Here is an 18,786-nt window from a genome sequence, read left to right as displayed (position 1 = left end):
CTGTTTTTGTACACTGACAAAAAATTTTATCAATATTTTGTTTTCTAAGAAAATTAACTAAATTTTTTAAAACTGAGATGGGAAATGTGTGATTTTTTCAAAGTGAAGTGTTCCATTTCCCACTCAATTTTCATGCTTTTTGAAAGAGGTTCATCCTTTATTTGAAATCACTGTAGACAACTGTGATCTGATTTTTTTGTTTTTATTTGAAAATATGTAACTTGCAGCAGCTTGAAATGTTATGCTGTCTCATAATGAGAGTCGTACCCTGCTAACAGTTTATTGTGGCTAGACCAGTTAAATACAGTAGGACCGCTCATGTGGTTACCTGTGCTTTTTAGAGGGATGTTATGCTGTGAGTTACTGCTACAGCTTGCTGATAACGAAAGGGGCAGTGCCTATTTCTGGCTTCTGGGAGTGTACTTCCCTTCCCGGGCGGTGGTCGACCCTATGAACAACCAGTTCACCTTGTTTAACCAGGAGAGCTACTCAGGCTAGTCCAAAAAGTCGGTGTATTTTTACTTGCTTGGTAAGCTGCCTTAGCCAAGGGAGGAGCACCAGAGTGCTTCAAGGAAGGGGCCGTAGGTGTGGGTGAAAGTAAGAACGGAGGCACCCGTTTTTGGTGGTAGTGTTCTCTTTAGGTTTAGCTGTAACCTGTAACTTCATTCTTGGTGGTTTTTGGATTTGCCACTAGTATCAGTGGGCTGTTGTCATAAGTTGTTAGATTACTTAATAATACCTTTTCATGTGGTTCACGGGGAGGAAGGCATGTATCCTCGCTGGTATTTAGAAACTGGCATTCAAACTAAGTTAATGGGAACTATGTGCTAACTGCCCTTTTGGGCCTCTCAAAGTGTTCTTTTTAGTTCTTAAGTATAAAGCCATATAATGAAAGATGAATCATATATTTATGTAATGCAAATTACCCAGTTAACCTTTTATTCCAAAAGAACTTAATAAAGGAAATTATCCATATTATACATAAACACAGCATTTTTATTAATCTGCAGTAGAGCGCTTGCAGATCTAAAACAGAAATAGAACTTTCTGCTATTTCATCTTCAGTAATAGCGTTAAAACTAAACTAAAAATACGTGCAGTGAATGCCATTTTTACAAATATTTCAAAGCTGCACATGTTTCAAAGGCGAATATGTTCAACATGGCGAAAAAAACCAAAGTTCTCTTGAAATATACACATATACTTTTAAATTGTAAAATAAAAATTTACCACTATCATCTCCAGTGGGCTTTTCAAATAAATGCAGGGGAACATATGAGTTACCTTCAATTTGCATTCCTCCTATTTTTAAATTTTAAAGCCAAAAACTAGTGTGGGAGCACTTTATTATTCTCCTTATGTCTTTTTTTAAGATTTAAATTGCAGACATGAATTTAGGATGTAAACTAATTGATTTTCTGACTGGGGAAACCATATTAAGTGATATATCTATTTTAGAAATAATTTTTTTAGGAGGGTGGAGTGTAAATACAGGGAATTTTATAGTATTCCAATATAAAGTGTGTTGACTGCTAAAACGATTTAAAAAAAAAAATCACATAAAAGATGAACTAACTGGTTCTGTGTACAGTTGCTTGTCAAGAAAAAAGCAGTAACATGTCCAAACATACACTTCTAATATATTCCACCACAGTATGTTTTTGAGATTCTAAAAATGCATACAGATATTCAGCTATCAAATTCTTGAGTTTCTTCTAGCTTTTTCAGTTTACTTGGAACCATGAAAGAACTGTCAGTATCTCATGATCATTCCACTTCATACTTCTATTTTGGTATTTAGATCTCAAGAGACTCCTATAGATGGGCAGCCTCCTGCGTTACCACCCAAACAATTTAAAAAGAACAGTTGGAACCAAATTCATCATTCACACTCACAGCAAGAACTGGATAACCATATTAATGAAACATTTGATGTTCCTTCATCACCTGAAAAATCCACAGTAAGTTTTTGGATCCAGTTTAACCATTCTGCGTTTTATCAGAATGATAGTTCTACTTTTCCTGAGTTTGGTTCTGATGCATACCAGAAAGTTGTTGTGTTTGTTCACTATGTTGCAGCATTTCCATTATAAATACTGTCTCTTTCTTAGCTCCCACTATTTTTTCCACCTGCTGGAGTAGTCCTTTGCTTGTTGTTGTCAAATGACTGCACTAAGCAAACTTAATTTTTAACATTAGCTTTTCAGAAAATGCAGAGATTTCTAAATAACGTCATCTTTGAGAAGTCGTTTACCGTCAATATTAAAGAAGACACTGCAGATGCTACCACTTGGCTTTTATCAAAAAGCTGAAACTAAAACTGCCTGTCAGCTTCTAGAGCAGTTTTGTCAGGAGAGACTTCATGAATCCGTGGTTGCGTTGCTCATCAGAATTTCCACGACAGAGACTCTAACAAGAGACCTGTGACAAGGAATGTAAAAATCAAAGCAAAAGTTCTTTTTCCACACTTAAGCACATGCTAGATGAGTAAGCTTGTCAGTTGGTTATTGTCAGACTGAGGAGAGATCTCACTGACCATTTTTGTGATTTTTTTTTTTTTTTTTTTTTTTTTTTTTTTTGTCCTTCTAGAATTTTTCAAAGGATTCTAGGTTTTATGCTGATATGGGACAAGAAACATTTTGCAGGATGGGAAAACTGTTTAACATCCAGATATAGCAAATACTGTATAAACAGTTTTGCCAACCTCAGACATTCAAAATTGTGAGTCAGCTCCCAAAATTGCTATTTCAGAAATGCCTTTGGTTTATTTTTATTCTGAACTCTAAGCCTCGGCTGTTCTCTCAGGCCTTGTTACAAAGACACGATTCCCATAAAACCCATATTTAATTTTATAGCTGGAGTTTTAATAAAACATGCAAAAGTGAAACTTGTAAATTTGAGCATTTGGGGATTGTTGTAAAAAATTTTTCTTTAATGAAATAATGAACCAGAATTTTTAACAGCTTTTTTTTCTGTCAGTGCTTACCTGAGTCATATTAAAGTACTGTTTTGTTTTGAAAGATAACGCTACTTTACTCATCAAGTTTTTCTGCTCTGTCTTCAGTTATCTTTACCAAATTGACAAAAATAACTTTCAGTTGTTCTTTAATTCCTTTTAGTTCTGCAAAACCAGCACAGCTGCGTGAGAATGGGTTTCTTTTTTCTCTGTGCATTGTCAGTGTGATTGTTTGCTGCGGTCCAATGGGCCACATTTATGCAGCCTCGCTGAAGGCAGTACACTGTTGTAATTGAAGATCTAATTTGGTCTGCTGCTGGATTTTATTTTTGGTATTAGAGAAGAAGCAACACAGCATGACTCTGAAATTTTGTGACATTGTAAATTTAGGATTTGGAATGTGGTGGGTTTTTTGGGTTTTTTTTCACCAAAGCTGCTTTTCTGACCAGAATGCACTTCAGGTTCCTGCACCACTGAAGTCTCTTCTGCTGCTCCATCTCAAATATTTTAAGGAAAACCCCTCACGATTTTGACTTCATTTAGCTATTGAATTTCCTTTGTATGTATGAAGAGTCTATTTAGAAAAGTACTAGGACAGGTATGGGAATGACAACTTTTTACTCTGTCTGCAGTCCCTAAGTCTCCACTCTGAGAATGTCCAGAAGTATTTGAAAACAGGTGCGGCCAGGAGTCCTTTCAGTCAGACAGGTTAATGATGATATATATATATAGGGCTCTCTTCAGGTTTTTCATTGTAAACTGCTTCTCAAAATAGCCTGTTAAAGCAGGAAATTATTATTACCTTTTTGTCTGGAGAATGCAATGGCACAAAAGTTGCCAAATGAGCACTTGGTAGTTGTTTGTTCTGCCCAGGAACCTGAGTCTGGTGTCTCATGCCAGTGAACATAGGCTAAAATGATTTGCTTATGATCAGGCTTTCTAAGTACTTTTCCTTCCCATTAACATACCTTATGCTGTTCCTTTCCTCTCCTTCCCCAAATTTTTCACCTTTCCATTACTATGAATGTGTTTGGGGGGGTTGTTTTGTTTTAATCAAGATCTTAAAACACCTGGAATTGAGCTAACATTTTTTGAAACTGTGTTTTTCCAGTTTTTATGACCCAAGTTGAGCAGATTTTTTTTACCTATTGAACCTGCAGATTTTGAACTTTCTTACCATATATAAATGTTTGCTTTAAGAAGTTTTTTGTTTTGTTCCTTTCTGAATATGAGTCTTATGCTTTGGCTGTAGTTGATAACACTGAAAACTTCCTTGAAACAGATTTCTTTAATAATACTTCGCATCCTCACCATAGAAACCATAGAAGTACTAGCTAACATTCAGTCTGTGAAATAAATGTCGATGGGAAAAAACTAAAAATCACTTAAATGGCACTAAGCTGATTTTTCCAGATTAAAAAAGGATCTACTATTCCTCAGTTTATTGGTACTTCCTTTAACGTTGTTGTGATCGGAACTAAACAAGAAAGAAAACAGCTAAAATTGCCAGAGCTTGATCAGTGCAGAGTATGTGTCACACCTCATACTCCACTACACTGCAAATGGAATAGGGGATATTGAACCAAGAATTTGTTGCCAAACTTGTCCTTGCTTACAATAGTCTCATTGCTGTTAATAGAAACAAAAGTATACTTTCATTTACTTTTAGTTTTCATCACACTACGTTCTTGCTGCAGGCTTTTCGCTGTGGTCTTAATTAAAACAAATTTAAGGAGTTTCCATTTAGTAAACTGTTTTTCTTAAGACTCCTTGAAGCCAATTAGTCTTTTCTAATACTGTTTCTTACTTTGAGCTTGCTTTGATAGAACACACATTTAGCTTAGTTATGTCCAAGACTTTAAGTGTGTAACTTTTCCCTTTTATGCAAAACTCAAGACAGTTGCACTTTTACTTGATGTTTTTTCAAGTGTCCGGGAGCAATTACATGATGAGGAAACTGCAAAATTATTGCATATAATATCCTCAAAGTCTAACTGTGAACAAAATATATGTTAATATAGCACATTTTTTTGTTCACTAGCCCAACGGTGGTGTCCCCCATGACAATCTTGTTATGATCAGAATGAAACCAGATGAAAATGGAAGGTTTGGCTTCAATGTAAAGGTAACAGTACATCTAATTCCTTCCTGTCTATGAAGATGATTTCCTACGTTTGTGATTTATTACTAATTTAATTTGTTTTTAAAGGGTGGATATGACCAGAAGATGCCGGTAATAGTGTCCCGGGTAGCTCCAGGAACACCTGTAAGTTGTGAAAAAAACAAACTTGGTAGCAATATCTGTGTATCTTGAAGTATGCATTCAAAACTGTAAATTATTTCATAGCTGCCTGTAAAAATCAGTTTGTGTTGTAACATTATCCTAACAAAGCAAATTATGTGCAGAAGGAATTGGTAACATTTTTAAAAGTTCTTCAATCCTCAAAAATATTTTTTTCTTACTGAAACAAAATTTAATTCCTGAAAATTACAGGGAGTTACAGATGTTCAGTATGCACTGTTTCTTGACCTGTGTCATCCTAAAAATACATTTACTTAATTTCTTTTTTTAAATATAGACATTCATATAATTTCACATAAATTATATACTGAAAGAGTTTTAGTGTGTTTAAAAATAACTAAAATGGCAAATCCCTCTTATTTTAGTGACAGATGTAGCTGAATAAAGCCAAGATTTAGATTAAAATCAGACATTATGAATCATTCATCAGGTCTGATTGTCTGTTGTTACTGGTGTTTAGTGACTATCAATAGTGTCTTCAAACTAGGCACAATATTTTGTCAGTTGATTGCCAAAAATACTGACCTGGAATTCAGCGGACTGGAGTCAACTCTGTTTATACCCTAAAAGTGAGCCATTTATTTGCTAACGTTTAAGAAATACATCTTTCTTTTCTTTTTTCACTATTTGAAACTATTGAAATGTTTGCCAAGAGCATTGCTCTTGTCCCCATTAATTATTATCTCTGAAATATCTATTAACATAAATAATTTTGGCTGAATGCTTTAAACATCCGCTCTCTAAGGAGAAGGTATTTGGCGATGGCACGTGCTCATTCTTCTCTGCAGTGATGTTTAGACTGTGATTATGATAATCATTTTGTTACCTGATTCCTCTCTCTGGGATTACTGGGATTTGTTCATTGTCTTCGGTCCCTGTCTTATTCTTGTCATTACAGTTGTGATATTTCACACCTGAAGTATTTAAGCCTGTGAAATTGATTTGGATAAGGCTTTGCTATGTTACTCTCTTCCCTTCAAAGATAAGAACATCTTGCATTTTAACTGCCTATACAAAATGCAGTTTGAACTGCGGAGCTTCCTACTTCAACCAGAGGAGCAGAGTAACAACTGCCGAAAAACGTTACAATGACAGTCACTTCCCAGTTGCAAATTGATTTGTTCATGTGAATGGCACTGTCTTATGTATTGTTTAACACTTAAACTTATCATTTGAATACAATGCAGCAACCATAGCAACCAGGCGGTTCGGATTCAAGTCCGCAAGTATAGTTATTTAAAGTTGCTATTTTAAGGTGAAAAGTTGGAAATGGCTAGTTTTACAGACTTTTTTTTTTTCCTTCTCCCCTAACCTTGCAGGCTGATCTCTGTGTCCCGCGTTTGAATGAAGGGGACCAGGTTGTACTGATTAACGGCAGGGATATAGCAGAACATACCCATGATCAAGTTGTTATGTTTATTAAAGCTAGCTGTGAGAGACACTCAGGGGAACTTGTGCTCCTCGTTCGACCCAATGGTGAGTGATTTGTATATAATTAAAAAAAAAAAAAAAAAAAACAAAAAACAAAACAAAACAAAAAAAACCAACCCAAATCCGCACCTTGCTTTCATTTTCTGACCTCCGTTTTGTGTCCTGAGACGGAATGCTCAGCATCTTTGTGAGAAAGAACTCTCTTCCTTGAAAAGGAGTTGCAACAACACAATGTAATGTACAAATCTTGATCAGTCCTGTACTCTAAGGAGCTGTGTGTAACTAAGTGTTGAAAATTAATAGGAAAGTCAGTGATTGAATATTTTCAGCAGAGAGCTAATTTAAATTTTGTTCTCACTCTCATTGATAAAAATGTCCAGAAAACTATATGGATATTGAATGCAGTTTCTGAGATTGCTGTTATTCCCTTAAGGGAAATAAAAATGAAACAAAAAAAACCCTCACCAAACACCCAGTGTTTGGATAACTTTGGAATCTGATATATGCAAAATTCTTCCTTATGTTTTTAAAACAATCCAGAATGACTGGTAACATTTCTACTTGAGGAGGCTTAATAGAAGAAAGTGCTAAAAATGCAATCTAAATAACAGCTTGTGCAATATATTAATGGAATACACTGTTGGAGCATTGCCAGCAGATGGTCACTGGATTTAATTCTGCTGCACATCCCAATTATAATACAGTTGCGCAGGAAAAAGCAAAATGAAAAATAATGATGTTTAATCGGAATAACTGAAATTAGGAGAGTACCTCAGGCACCTCATAAACGATTTTTCCTTTGGTCACTTATTTGTATTCCCCACTTACTTGTGCTCTTGGTCTGTGTATAAGTTCTCTTGCAGCTGTTGTGTGCTTACTTTCTTTTTCAGATAAAATTGTTAGCCTTGTTTACAAATTGACTGAAACAATTTCCCCTTATGTGTTGATTATCTTTGTATTGTGGATAAAAACATTTGAGCTGTAGGAGTGAGGAACTGCCAGTTCCCTCCTTCATGGTCATGGGATATAATTTAAAAACAGGCTTTCGAATGGCATATCTGTCTCTTATGTATAGTAGGAGATGCATATTATTTTTCAGTTTATTTATAAACAGAACACACATACAGCATTGATAGCATTATAACGGCATATATTCATGCCGTTGTCAGGTGGTCTGCACATCTTGCCTTAAGAACTGAAGCCTAAAATCAGTTCAAAGTTGTTTAAAAGTAAAAATGTAAATGCAACTATAATGACTTCAGAGGCATGGTGTGAGAATCTGAGGTTAGGGAGTTACATCAGACAAGGTAAGGTATAACATGAGTTTTAATCAAAATTTTAGCAGTGATGTGCTTTCACTTAAAATTACTATGAATTCAAAAAAATAGTTTTGTCATGAATTATAATGATTGATTAAGGCTACTTTCTCCTTTCTCTTGCTGATGGGGACTAAAATCAGTGTATTAATGTAGATTTTTCTACAGGAGAAACACTTGTCTTTTTTTCTGTTATAAATAAATGACTTAGAGTTAACTTGACTTGCCAAATGGCATGTTCAGTCAAAGCATTCATACCTTTGTTTGTTATAGCTGTCTATGATGTTGTGGAAGAGAAACTGGAGAGCGAACCTGACTTCCAGTACATCCCTGAGAAATCTCCACTTGATGGTGTCCATCAAGATGATAACGCTCTGAGGGAATCCATGATTCAGCTAGCAGAGGGGCTTATCACTGGAACTGTTTTGGCTCAGTTTGATGTGAGTACCGTGTTGCCTGTAGCTGTGTGCAAGGTCCAAGTCCTTTGGGATAGTAATTATTTTAAGCAGAGCAGATTTCAGCTACATTTCAGTAGAGCCAGGATCTTTTAGCAAACAACTGACTTACTCTCAAAAGAAAAACAACAAAAAAAAAAAATCCATTGAAACACTACATGTGCAAACTTATGGCATAGAATAATCCTAATAGTACATTTTTAGTGTTGTTTTTTACAAGTAGCTTTATTGATTACTTACAGCTTTTTGTGGTTACCAGAGACCTATGCTAATAAAATACTTTCATAGAGATGAAGACTGAAAAATGTATACCAAAATATATGTCCTGTGCTCAGACCTTCATTCCATATCTGGAATCTGAATATCTAGAAACTGAATGACAGCTGAGCTGTTGGCATTTTATGGACAATCTCAATGAGAGAAGGTAAAATCACCAATAGAAAATACAACTCTAATCTTAAGGATTAACAGTGTCTTTTATAAATAGTTGATTTTTTTTTTAATGACATATTTGAAAAGAACAGTACACTTCCTGTGGAGTCCTAAGCTGCTGATATCTGTAGCCTTTCTTTAGCACTAACTTGTGCCTTGATGATATTCCATCTTTAATGCATGAGATGAAGTGACTTAAAGCAGGAAGTAGTAGGTTTGTACAACACAGCAGTGTGAATTCTGTCAATTCCTCACCAAATGGAGCCTTAGCATTATGTATTCCAACATATATTTATATGCTATTCTTTAAGAAATTTACTTTTGTATATAGAAAGAAAAGATTTTCTCAAAGTGGTTTAAAACTTTGCTGGCTAAAAATTGGCTGGATGGCCAAGCCCAGAGAGTTGTAGTGAATGGTGTTCAATCCAGTTGGCGGCCTATCATGAGTCATGTTCCCCAGGGCTCAGTACTGGGACCTGTCTTGTTTAATAACTTTATCCATGATCTGGATGAAGGACTTGAGTGATCCTGCAGTAAATTTGCAGAGGACACCAAATTGGGTGGGAATGTCGATCTGCTCAAGGGCAGGAAGACTCAACAGAGGAATCTGGGCAGGCTGGATTGATGGGCCGAGGTCAATTGAATGAGGTTCAAGAAGGCCAAATGCCGGGTCCTGCACTTCAGTCACAACAATCCGATGCAACGCTACAGACTTGGGGAAGAGTGGCTGGAAAGCTGCTCAGGACCTTGGGGTGTTGGTCAACAGCCAGCTGAACATGAGCCAGCAGTGTGCCTGGGTGGCCAAGAAGGCCAACAGCATCCTGGCTGGTATCAGGAATAGTGTGGCCAGCAGGAGTAGGGGGGTGATCGTGTCCCTCTACTCGGTACTGGTGAGGCCACACCTTGAGTACTGTGTTCAGTTCTGGGCCCCTCACTACAAGAAAGACATTGAGATGCTGGAGTGTGTCCAGAGAAGGGCAACAAAGCTGGTGAAGGTTCTAGAGAACAAGTCTTATGAGGAGCGGCTGAGGGAGCTGGGGCTGTTTAGTGTAGAGAGGAGCAGGCTGAGGGGGGACCTTATTGCTCTCTACAACTACCTGAAAGGAAGTTGTATTGAGGTGGGTGTTGGTTTCTTAGCCCAAGTAACCAGCAATAGAACGAGAGGAAATGGCCTTAAGTTGTGTCAGGGGAGGTTTAGACTGGATATTAGGAAAAATTTCTTTACTGGAAGAGTTGTGAAACACTGGTACAGGCTGCTCAGGGCAGTGGTTGAGTCACCATCCCTGAAGGTGTTTAGAAGTCATGTAGATGTGGCACTGCAAGACATGGTTTAGCAGGCATTGTGGTGTTGTGTTGACTGTTGGACTTGATGATCTTAGAGGTCTTTTCCAATCTTAATGATTCTATGATTCTATGAAAGTCACTCCTTAACATTTTCAGTCTCCCAAACAGGTTTAAGGGCCCCTTCCTTGCTGTCCATTCACCTCTTCTAGGAGTTTGCTCTAAAACAAATTATTTAAATGATTCAATGTTTAAAAGTTTAAGTGCTGTTTATTGAACCTCGATCATTTCACTGATACTGTTTGCAGCACAGGGGTTGTGGCAGTGCATGGCTAAGGCATGAGAGGGCAGGAACCACTCAAAGGATTTTTTGTGCGGGAGAAGCATAAGGTAGCCCAGGATTCACTCTGCAGTTACTGAAATGCGGAAGGATATCTGAAGAAAAAAACAAAAGTGAAACAACTGCAGTGTAGCTGGATGCCCATACACAACGCAATTAGCTTGCCCCAAATCACCGTGTGGAATGTCAGTATCAGTCAATTCCTTTACCAGTATACCATACTGACTTTTCTCCGATTGGTGTTCTGATGGAAGCTTGAAATTTAACATTCAGTTTGTCTTTAAACAAGTCGTGACAATGTCTTGATTATATTCAGTGACCCTACAGCATAACTAAATTCATAGTGCTTTCTTTTGAAAAGTTTTTTCGCGTGTGTTGAAGCTATCATTGCTCAGTAGTTTATGTTCTAAAAAGTACCTCTAGGGAAATAATACACTGACGGGTCTTTTGCATCTGTTCTGGTCTGACCATCGGTTTTGTCTTTTAGCAACTGTATAGGAAAAAGCCTGGAATGACAATGTCTTGTGCCAGATTACCTCAAAACATTTCCAAAAATAGATACAGAGACATTTCGCCTTGTAAGTATGTGTGTTTGTCTAAGTGTTCTAAAAGTACTTTACAGTGGTTGGTAAAGAAGTAACAAGTTTCTAAAAATTTTTTCAGATGATGCTACACGGGTTATTTTAAAAAGTAATGAAGATTACATCAATGCAAATTATATAAATGTGAGTAGTTTTTTTCAAAAAAGCTTCTGATATTAAGTAATTTTGAAGTTTTTCAGTGGAGTTGATTAAAAAAATAACATTCTCATAAATCTAGTTCAGACTAGAATGACTGATCAACTTGTACTCAGATGGTTTGAAATTTACTGTAGATTTACTTATTTGCTAATGCTTTGTAGCAAGTTTTTTTAAATAAATGAAATGAAGAAAAAGAAAAAATGCTAAGAGAAACTAACAGTCTACAGGAGGAATTCATTCTTCTGTTCTGATTGGTAATGTGGCAGTAGAGTTCAATATCAGTAAAGTTTAATCTGGCAGCACTTGCTTTGACATCTTTTTTATTTTTTTTTAATTATCTGTAGCAACAAAAAAGTACAGCTGCTTACTTTTCCTTTCAGGCACAAAACCCAGAAAATTACATTCCAAGACCAGTAGTTTGAAAGCTAGTGTCAAAAACCCGCAGAGCATGAAATGTTTGCACCTGAATTGTTTGCCACCTGGTCTATCATTTCTTTTTTCGACCATTAATCTTGATTGTGGCAACTACGTAACTGTCAGTTAATATGTGCAGTGTATGTGGACCTTTGTAATAATTTTATGTGAAACACATTGAAGAATTTTTATCTGTGCCAATCCGTATTTACTAGCTCATGATAAATAGAATTAATATAGCTGAGGCTTTTTAAATGTATTAGTTACTAAATGCTAAATGTCTGATGTCTGATTTACATTTGCTGTTGGAATCAAAATAATGACTTTGTCTTCTCTTAGATGGAAATCCCTTCTTCCACAATAATAAACCAGTACATTGCTTGTCAAGGTCCATTACCGAACACTTGTCCTGATTTTTGGCAGATGACTTGGGAACAAGGCTCATCTATGGTTGTAATGTTAACGACTCAAGTTGAACGGGGCAGAGTAAGTAAAAGGTTTCCTTAAGTACTACTTGCATAATCTTCTAAAAATCTGTTTGTGATTTGCCTTTAAAAGATTAGAGGAATATACTATTACAACATATAATATGATTTTTTTCATAAGGACAGTGCAATCCTAGTACTGTTGCAATGATGACTCTTACATTTTAAACCTGCTGGTATTGTTAATGTAGCTAATATTTAAACTTTGTTCAGTTCTGAAATACATTGAAGTCTTCACATATTTCTTAAAATATTTTTAGGCTTCTTTGTTTGATTTTTTATTGTAAAGTAAAAAGCAACTAGAATTTACCTTAACAGGATTTTTTTTCTCTAAACTTCAAATGAAGGAACTCCAAGAAGTTTCATCAGTTTTTGTAGATTAGCTCTTCAGTATGTAGAGAGATTAATTTTTTAAGGCAGCCTAAGACAGCTTCGTAGTGTAAAGTTCCCATGACTGGATGGCTGACTTTAAGAACATCCTAGATAAGCTTGAAATGTAAAATTTTTCATAAAATGTTCTTCTGTGGCTATAAATATTTATTCAATCACATGAAAGAAAGAATCACTGTACTTTAAGTCATTTCGATACAAAAATATGTAAGAGTACTAGTATAAAGTAATTAAGAGTTATAAATTACTAAAAATAATTGTGTGTGGTGCTGTAAAAGGCTTCAGGTGTCTTTTGTGGTTTGTTCGGTTTTGAGGTTTATTTTTTCTTTTTTTTTAAGGTATAGTTTCTCCTTAATAGTTTTGTTTATTATGCAGCATCGTCCTTTGGAGACAGGCAAAACAATCAGATCTGGTCATACACACAGTGTAATTCCAGAGTTATTGGGTTTATAGTCTAGAGCATTCACAGTAGCACTGGCTGGCTGAGCGCGTGGACAGAAATGACAGTCTGGAATAATGGTTTAGTGGAATTTCTCAACATTCAGGATTTCTGTTGAAGTTGGATTTACAATAGGTTTTGGGTGTTCTGATCAACTCAGACTGTAGTTCAGCTGTCTGTATATATTCTAACTTTTTAATAACCATATATTTGCTGGGATGTCAGGTTTCTAAATATAATTAAAGTAATTGAAGGGGAGTTGCAGCATTTTTAAACCATTTTTCAGTGACTCAGTGTTAGCATGATGCTGCCTGCTCCCAAATAAACATGATGAGAGGAAATTTCAGTACAAGTGCCCTTTTAATTTGAGTTTTCTTTGCAGATCTGCTAAGAACAGACTTGCAATAGCAGTTCTCTGAGGTTCCCCCACCCCTTCAATAATGATATTTGTGGAGTTCTTTGGAGAGCTGCATAATAATGAAATAAAAGGACTTATCTATCTTATACCCATAGGCAGACTCCCTGCTCTAAAGCTGATCATGAGGCTACTGACATCACTATCCCACTGCATGCCGGGATGTCTCAGTGGAGCAGGAAGTCTGCAAATCTGGCTGCTCTTAAAGAATCGCCAGGTGGGTTGGAAAAACAAAAGTACACTTGAGCTGAAATGACCTCTGTAATTAGGCATTTAAGCAATGTATCTGAAAAGCTTAGTGTTCAAAGTTTTCATTCACATTTGATGACTTGATCAAGAGTCTTTGAAGTCTACTGTCTGCATCCGCCGAATCTCTGCATTACTTCAGCAACTTTTTTGTTGCTTATTTCCTTTTTTCATTTATTCTTTTTGCATATAAATGTGCTTTAAGAACATGAGATTTTAGAGGATCAGAAATGTGTAGAAAGCAACATCTTTGTCATTCAAGTCTTAAGATGGAGTATTTATCAATAACTTTCATTACCATTTGAAAAAAAACGAATTACAAAGGCATCCATCTTCAGTGAAACTAACCTCAAGAGCTGGTGCATGTGTTTTCTTGAAAAGAGAACCAGGAAATCTCTGTGATACCTTATTTTATAAACAATAGTTAGGTAACACAGTCTATTTGGTAAGTAAATTAACAGTAATTACAAAAATTACCAAAATAGTCTTTAATGAACAAAGGTATAAGGAACTAGAGAGAATGAAAATAATACTCTGTGAATTTAAATGCAGACATCTTTAAAAATGTGTTGACCTTAGGTTAAATGCCATCAATACTGGCCAGAGCCGTCAGGAAGCTCATCATATGGGAATTTCCAGATTACCTGCCATTCAGAAGAAGGAAATCCTGCTTATGTCTTTCGAGAAATGACATTAACTAACCTGGAGGTAAAATCACAATATATATTTTTAAGTATTAATCTGTGGAATCCTTACAGACTAGCTAAAACTTACTTAATCAGACCTTCTTTTCAACTTGGTGGCCTATCCAAGTAAAGAGAACTGTTTATTTCTAGAAACCTTTAGAAAGCTAGTCATACTGCCATGTACTTACCTAGTATAAATTCTGCTCTTAGAATGATAACCTTTCACTAGCAAAACATCACAAGGATTCAGTTTCCATAATCATATTAATTGATTTTAAATCACATAAAATGTATATTATTCATCTTAAAAGCCTTTACTGATGTATTTCCTGCCCTGGCCAGAGAAAAAGAATAATTAAAGAAGTTGAGAAACTTGTTATTCCCTTAATGTTTTCAAAACATGAGACACTAGAGGCATTTCATTATTGGAACTGAAAATCTGTCTTTGTAGAGGTGAACAGTTCTTAATAATTCCACCTTGGAAAATATGTGCAAGTAGATGGAAGGTAAATCCTGCTGAGAGAAAGATGACATGGGATTGGTGACTGCATGTAAACAAGGACCTTCCTGAACATGCATTACATGATTTTCAGGGCATGTGTAGTTTCCAGAGCTTCCCCAGCTAGCACTTTAATCTCAGAAACGTTTGGAAATGAGTATCTGGAATTTAGTTCACATACTCATTTCTCACTGCTTGGGTTACCAGATGAGATGCCAGTTTTATAGAGCTGCCTTTTAGTCAATTTGCAGTTATAATTCCTTCCGTGTGTGCTGTTGAGACAATTGCTCATTTGTTATCAGCCTTGGAACCTCTGTAAATGATTCCATGACTAAGGTTTATTTGAAATACAGTAACTCCTGTTCTTTGAAATGCTGCTTTTACACTGATTGTATGGCCTGTCCCCTCCAGTAACCAGAGGCAGATTATGTTTGTGGTATTAAAGCAAGGGGGCAGGAGGGAGTGGAAAACAAAGTCATTCTGAGTCTTCTGTATAGTATGCTAGATAAAATCAGAGGTGCAGATAAAGCCAAAACAATACTCTTGTTCAGATGGGGTCCAAAAGAAAGGTTTTATGTCTGAAAGTCCTGCCTCTCCCCTCCCTACTCCAGTTCTGACATTGATTTAGTAAGATAGTACATCTTTCTGTTAAGTTTGTTTTGCTAAAAATTCTACCACCTTCTTGTACGTATAGTGTTCAAATAGACCATTGGTATCCTTGAACTGCTTTGCTATTACATGGCATGTAATTTTTTTAAAACATGTAAACATATGTAGATTGCCTTTTTTGTTTTTTAAGAAAAAATGTAATTATAAAATCCAGGATGAGCAATGATTAACACTAATAAAGTGCTGCTAGTTGCGTGAAGCTACTTTTGTTACAGGTACAAGTTTCTGTAAGTGTACCATTGATTTTTTTATTTTATTTTATTTTATTATCTTTGGCTTTTATTTTAAATTGGACCTGAATTACCCTTGAATAACATTTGTGTTTCCGATTAGAAAGAGGAAAGCCGACAACTAACCCAAATCCAGTATATAGCATGGCCTGATCATGGGGTTCCTGATGATTCCAGTGATTTCCTAGATTTTGTGTGTCTTGTCCGGAAGAAGAGGGCTGGCAGAGAAGAACCTGTTGTTGTTCATTGCAGGTATCCATTTTTTTCCAATGTTATTAAATCATCAAACTGAACTTATTTGTCGTCAAATAGTTTTCCTGTGCTTTGTTGTTGAAATAAACATATCTGCTTTAGGAATGACAGGAGATATAAGCATTTAAATTAAACAATTACTTAAAATCGCAATCACGTTTCAGTAAGCAAAATTTTGAGTATCCACATGCATTGATCTGTGCTGGGATTTTGCTGGTTTGGGGTTTTTGTTTTGTTTACAGTTTAAATGCTTGTGCTGACAGTCTATACAACAATTCACGGAAATGCCAAAAGATACTTAGGAACTTTTTTCTCGTGGTGACTAATCTACAAAACTCCAGAATAACTATGAAAATAATCCATAGCAGAAAACATGGCTGGTATATGCTATGATCAAATAAAAGATATTTTCTCTCAAGTCTGCAGTCTTAGGCTACGTGATATTTTGATACATACATTAAGATGACACATTTTTCTCAACAATGTACTTTTGTCGTGAATTAAAATAACTGTTACTCAGATTTTTAGGTACACATGAAATTTTTTTTGGGTTTTTTTTTTTTGTGCAATAGTTTTCAATAGCATCCTACATTCCTATAGTAAATTTCAAAATCTTAATCCTTTAAAATACGTAGTTAGTAAACTATAATAATTCATCACACCAAATGTCTTCAAATGAACAAGTGCTATACCAGTTCTTGGTGAGCAGTTCTGTGAATAAAAGTTGACCTTTAACTTCCCGAACTTCCCCAGACAGTGTTCCTGAGTCAGGTGTGCATCGTTCCTGTTCCAGAGAGAAGCTGAGCAGTTTAAGGGATAAAATCAATTTGAAGACTATCTAATATACAAGTAAACTAGAAATTTATTGAAGAAGGTGGAAGAGAAATGTTTTCTCTTTTTAACACTTTGTGTATCAGAAGTTGTATTTAATTGGTTTTGCTCACTCTTCTGCTTTGTGCTGGTCAGGGTGAATCTTATTAACTAGGGAAGCCAGTACCAGAATGCCACTGTCTTAAATGATATTTTTCCTCAACTTCCATTATTGATATACCTTTGGTTGATATGGTTGTGAACAAAGCATGAAAATATCAGCCAAAGACAACTTTTACAGTATAAAGTGCGCAAGTCTGCAGAGACGCCGGAAGAACAACTTTAGAGAGTATGAACAGTTTCATTCATCCCAATGAGGCATCAGTTCAGCTCCATGCTGATAATTTCAGTACCAACATTTATAACAGTTTTAAATTTCACAGAAGGAAAGAGGGAATATCACAGTTCAACATAATTTACTTGATTGGCCTAACTTGTTGGCTGTTGGGAAGTGCAACCAAATTCCACTCATGAGGCAAGCTGAAGGAGCCCAGGGGTTCCTCCACATGTTGCATGCACACTATTTTTAGGGTCTGTTCAGTAACGCGACAAAATGGTGAAACTTGTTTTCAGAACTGAGCCACCAATTTTATCGTGGGAAATCCAAGTAGCTAATGGAGCAAACTTTTCTTTTGTACGATAGTAGTTTAAAAACAAAACCAGAAAACCAGAGCAATTGTAAAGCAACAAAACCCTTAAGCAATTGGAAAGGTTTTTGTTATGTTGAACTACTTAAAACACTAGTTTCCAAGCTTGTGTTTACGTGTTTGTTTTTGTTTTTACAAGGCTCCTACTAGTTTAGTTGAACAGTTTCTAATTCTTGTTCTGGAAGAGATCGTGTGCCACCCATCCTCTCCATGCCCTTCGTGATTTTCATGTCCTGTCTCAGTGTTCCTCTCCATCAGTCAGTGATTTCTTTTTCCAAGCTTAAGAGTCCTAGCCTACCTGATATTTATCATATGAAAACTGTATCATGCTTTCCATCATTGTTGTTGCCCTTCTCTGAATAGTTAGAAGTTAAAAAATGAATCATTAGGTTCTTTGACAGATACTGTTCCTGTCTGAATTAGATAAAGCATTCTGCATGTAAATTCTATACATATAAATTCTAGAAGTATAAAATGCTATTGAATAATTTTATATAACCAGCATATTTACATCTTATCATAAAATTGTCGTGACATCACTGAAAGATATAGTGGCTTTGATGCCACCTTCTGGGCAAAGATTTCAAGTAGTAGTTTGGCCACACTTAATTTGAAGTATGCTTCAAAATCAGAACAATTAAGTTTCAAGTATTGGAATGTTTATATTTAATTTAGAAGCAAACACTTTCATTTATTGACTGAAGTACTAGTTGTGTGAGTTGACATAATGCTGGTATTTGAAAATACGGATTTGGTCCTTCATTCAAATATGGACAAACACTGGTTTTCTATTTCAAAAGTGCAACATATTTTTCTTGAATGGGAATAATTTCAATTTGAAGCTGATTATCAAGTTCAAGGTTAAATATTCAGTCTTTGAGGATTGCTACTTGTGGAAAAGTGTATGTATATGTAGGACAATGCAGATAAATCTTTAGATTTGATTTATTTTTAAGCTAAAGATGATTCATGTAAGTTTTCAACAATTTTGCCACTCAAAGTTGTATGTTATAGTTCTTCCTTGTCTTGAAAGAGGTTGCTATTACATATTCCTTTTCAATCTATACAAGTTAGATCTCTCTTGTGCTTTTTAATACTAAGAAAATTATCATTATTGTCATCCAGAGGTTTCTAGTAACTGTTCTGTTTCTTATTCTAAAATATGAAGATACAGACCACTTCAAGAACATACACGTGGTTTTATCAAATCAGCCCAACATTCCAGTGACAGTCATTCCAGTAATGGTCAAATTGGCACGAAGTGCGCAGTGTATGCTACGTATCGCAATGT

At 35.7% G+C, this 18,786-nt stretch overlaps 1 protein-coding gene across 4 annotated transcripts in view; it reads left to right on the top strand.

The window, feature by feature from the left end:
• The window catches only part of PTPN4 (protein tyrosine phosphatase non-receptor type 4), a 116,540-nt gene that overhangs the window by 88,633 nt on the left and 9,121 nt on the right, over nt 1-18,786 (top strand). For 3 of the 4 annotated variants that reach the window (XM_075430582.1, XM_075430584.1, XM_075430581.1), the window contains 10 exons: nt 1,802-1,961; nt 4,998-5,081; nt 5,166-5,222; nt 6,578-6,734; nt 8,279-8,445; nt 11,001-11,091; nt 11,177-11,238; nt 12,007-12,153; nt 14,222-14,350; nt 15,830-15,978. In XM_075430582.1, coding sequence (XP_075286697.1) covers nt 1,802-1,961; nt 4,998-5,081; nt 5,166-5,222; nt 6,578-6,734; nt 8,279-8,445; nt 11,001-11,091; nt 11,177-11,238; nt 12,007-12,153; nt 14,222-14,350; nt 15,830-15,978 — 1,203 coding nt within the window. Of the gene's footprint in view, nt 1-1,801; nt 1,962-4,997; nt 5,082-5,165; nt 5,223-6,577; nt 6,735-8,278; nt 8,446-11,000; nt 11,092-11,176; nt 11,239-12,006; nt 12,154-13,494; nt 13,606-14,221; nt 14,351-15,829; nt 15,979-18,786 lie in introns of those variants that run through there. The other variant, XM_075430585.1, reaches the window with a different exon arrangement.

Source organism: Opisthocomus hoazin, chromosome 9, assembly GCF_030867145.1.
Source record: "Opisthocomus hoazin isolate bOpiHoa1 chromosome 9, bOpiHoa1.hap1, whole genome shotgun sequence".
Taxonomy (NCBI): domain Eukaryota; kingdom Metazoa; phylum Chordata; class Aves; order Opisthocomiformes; family Opisthocomidae; genus Opisthocomus; species Opisthocomus hoazin.
Note: the sequence above shows the minus strand (reverse complement) of the source record. Positions and strands in the feature narration are given on the sequence as shown.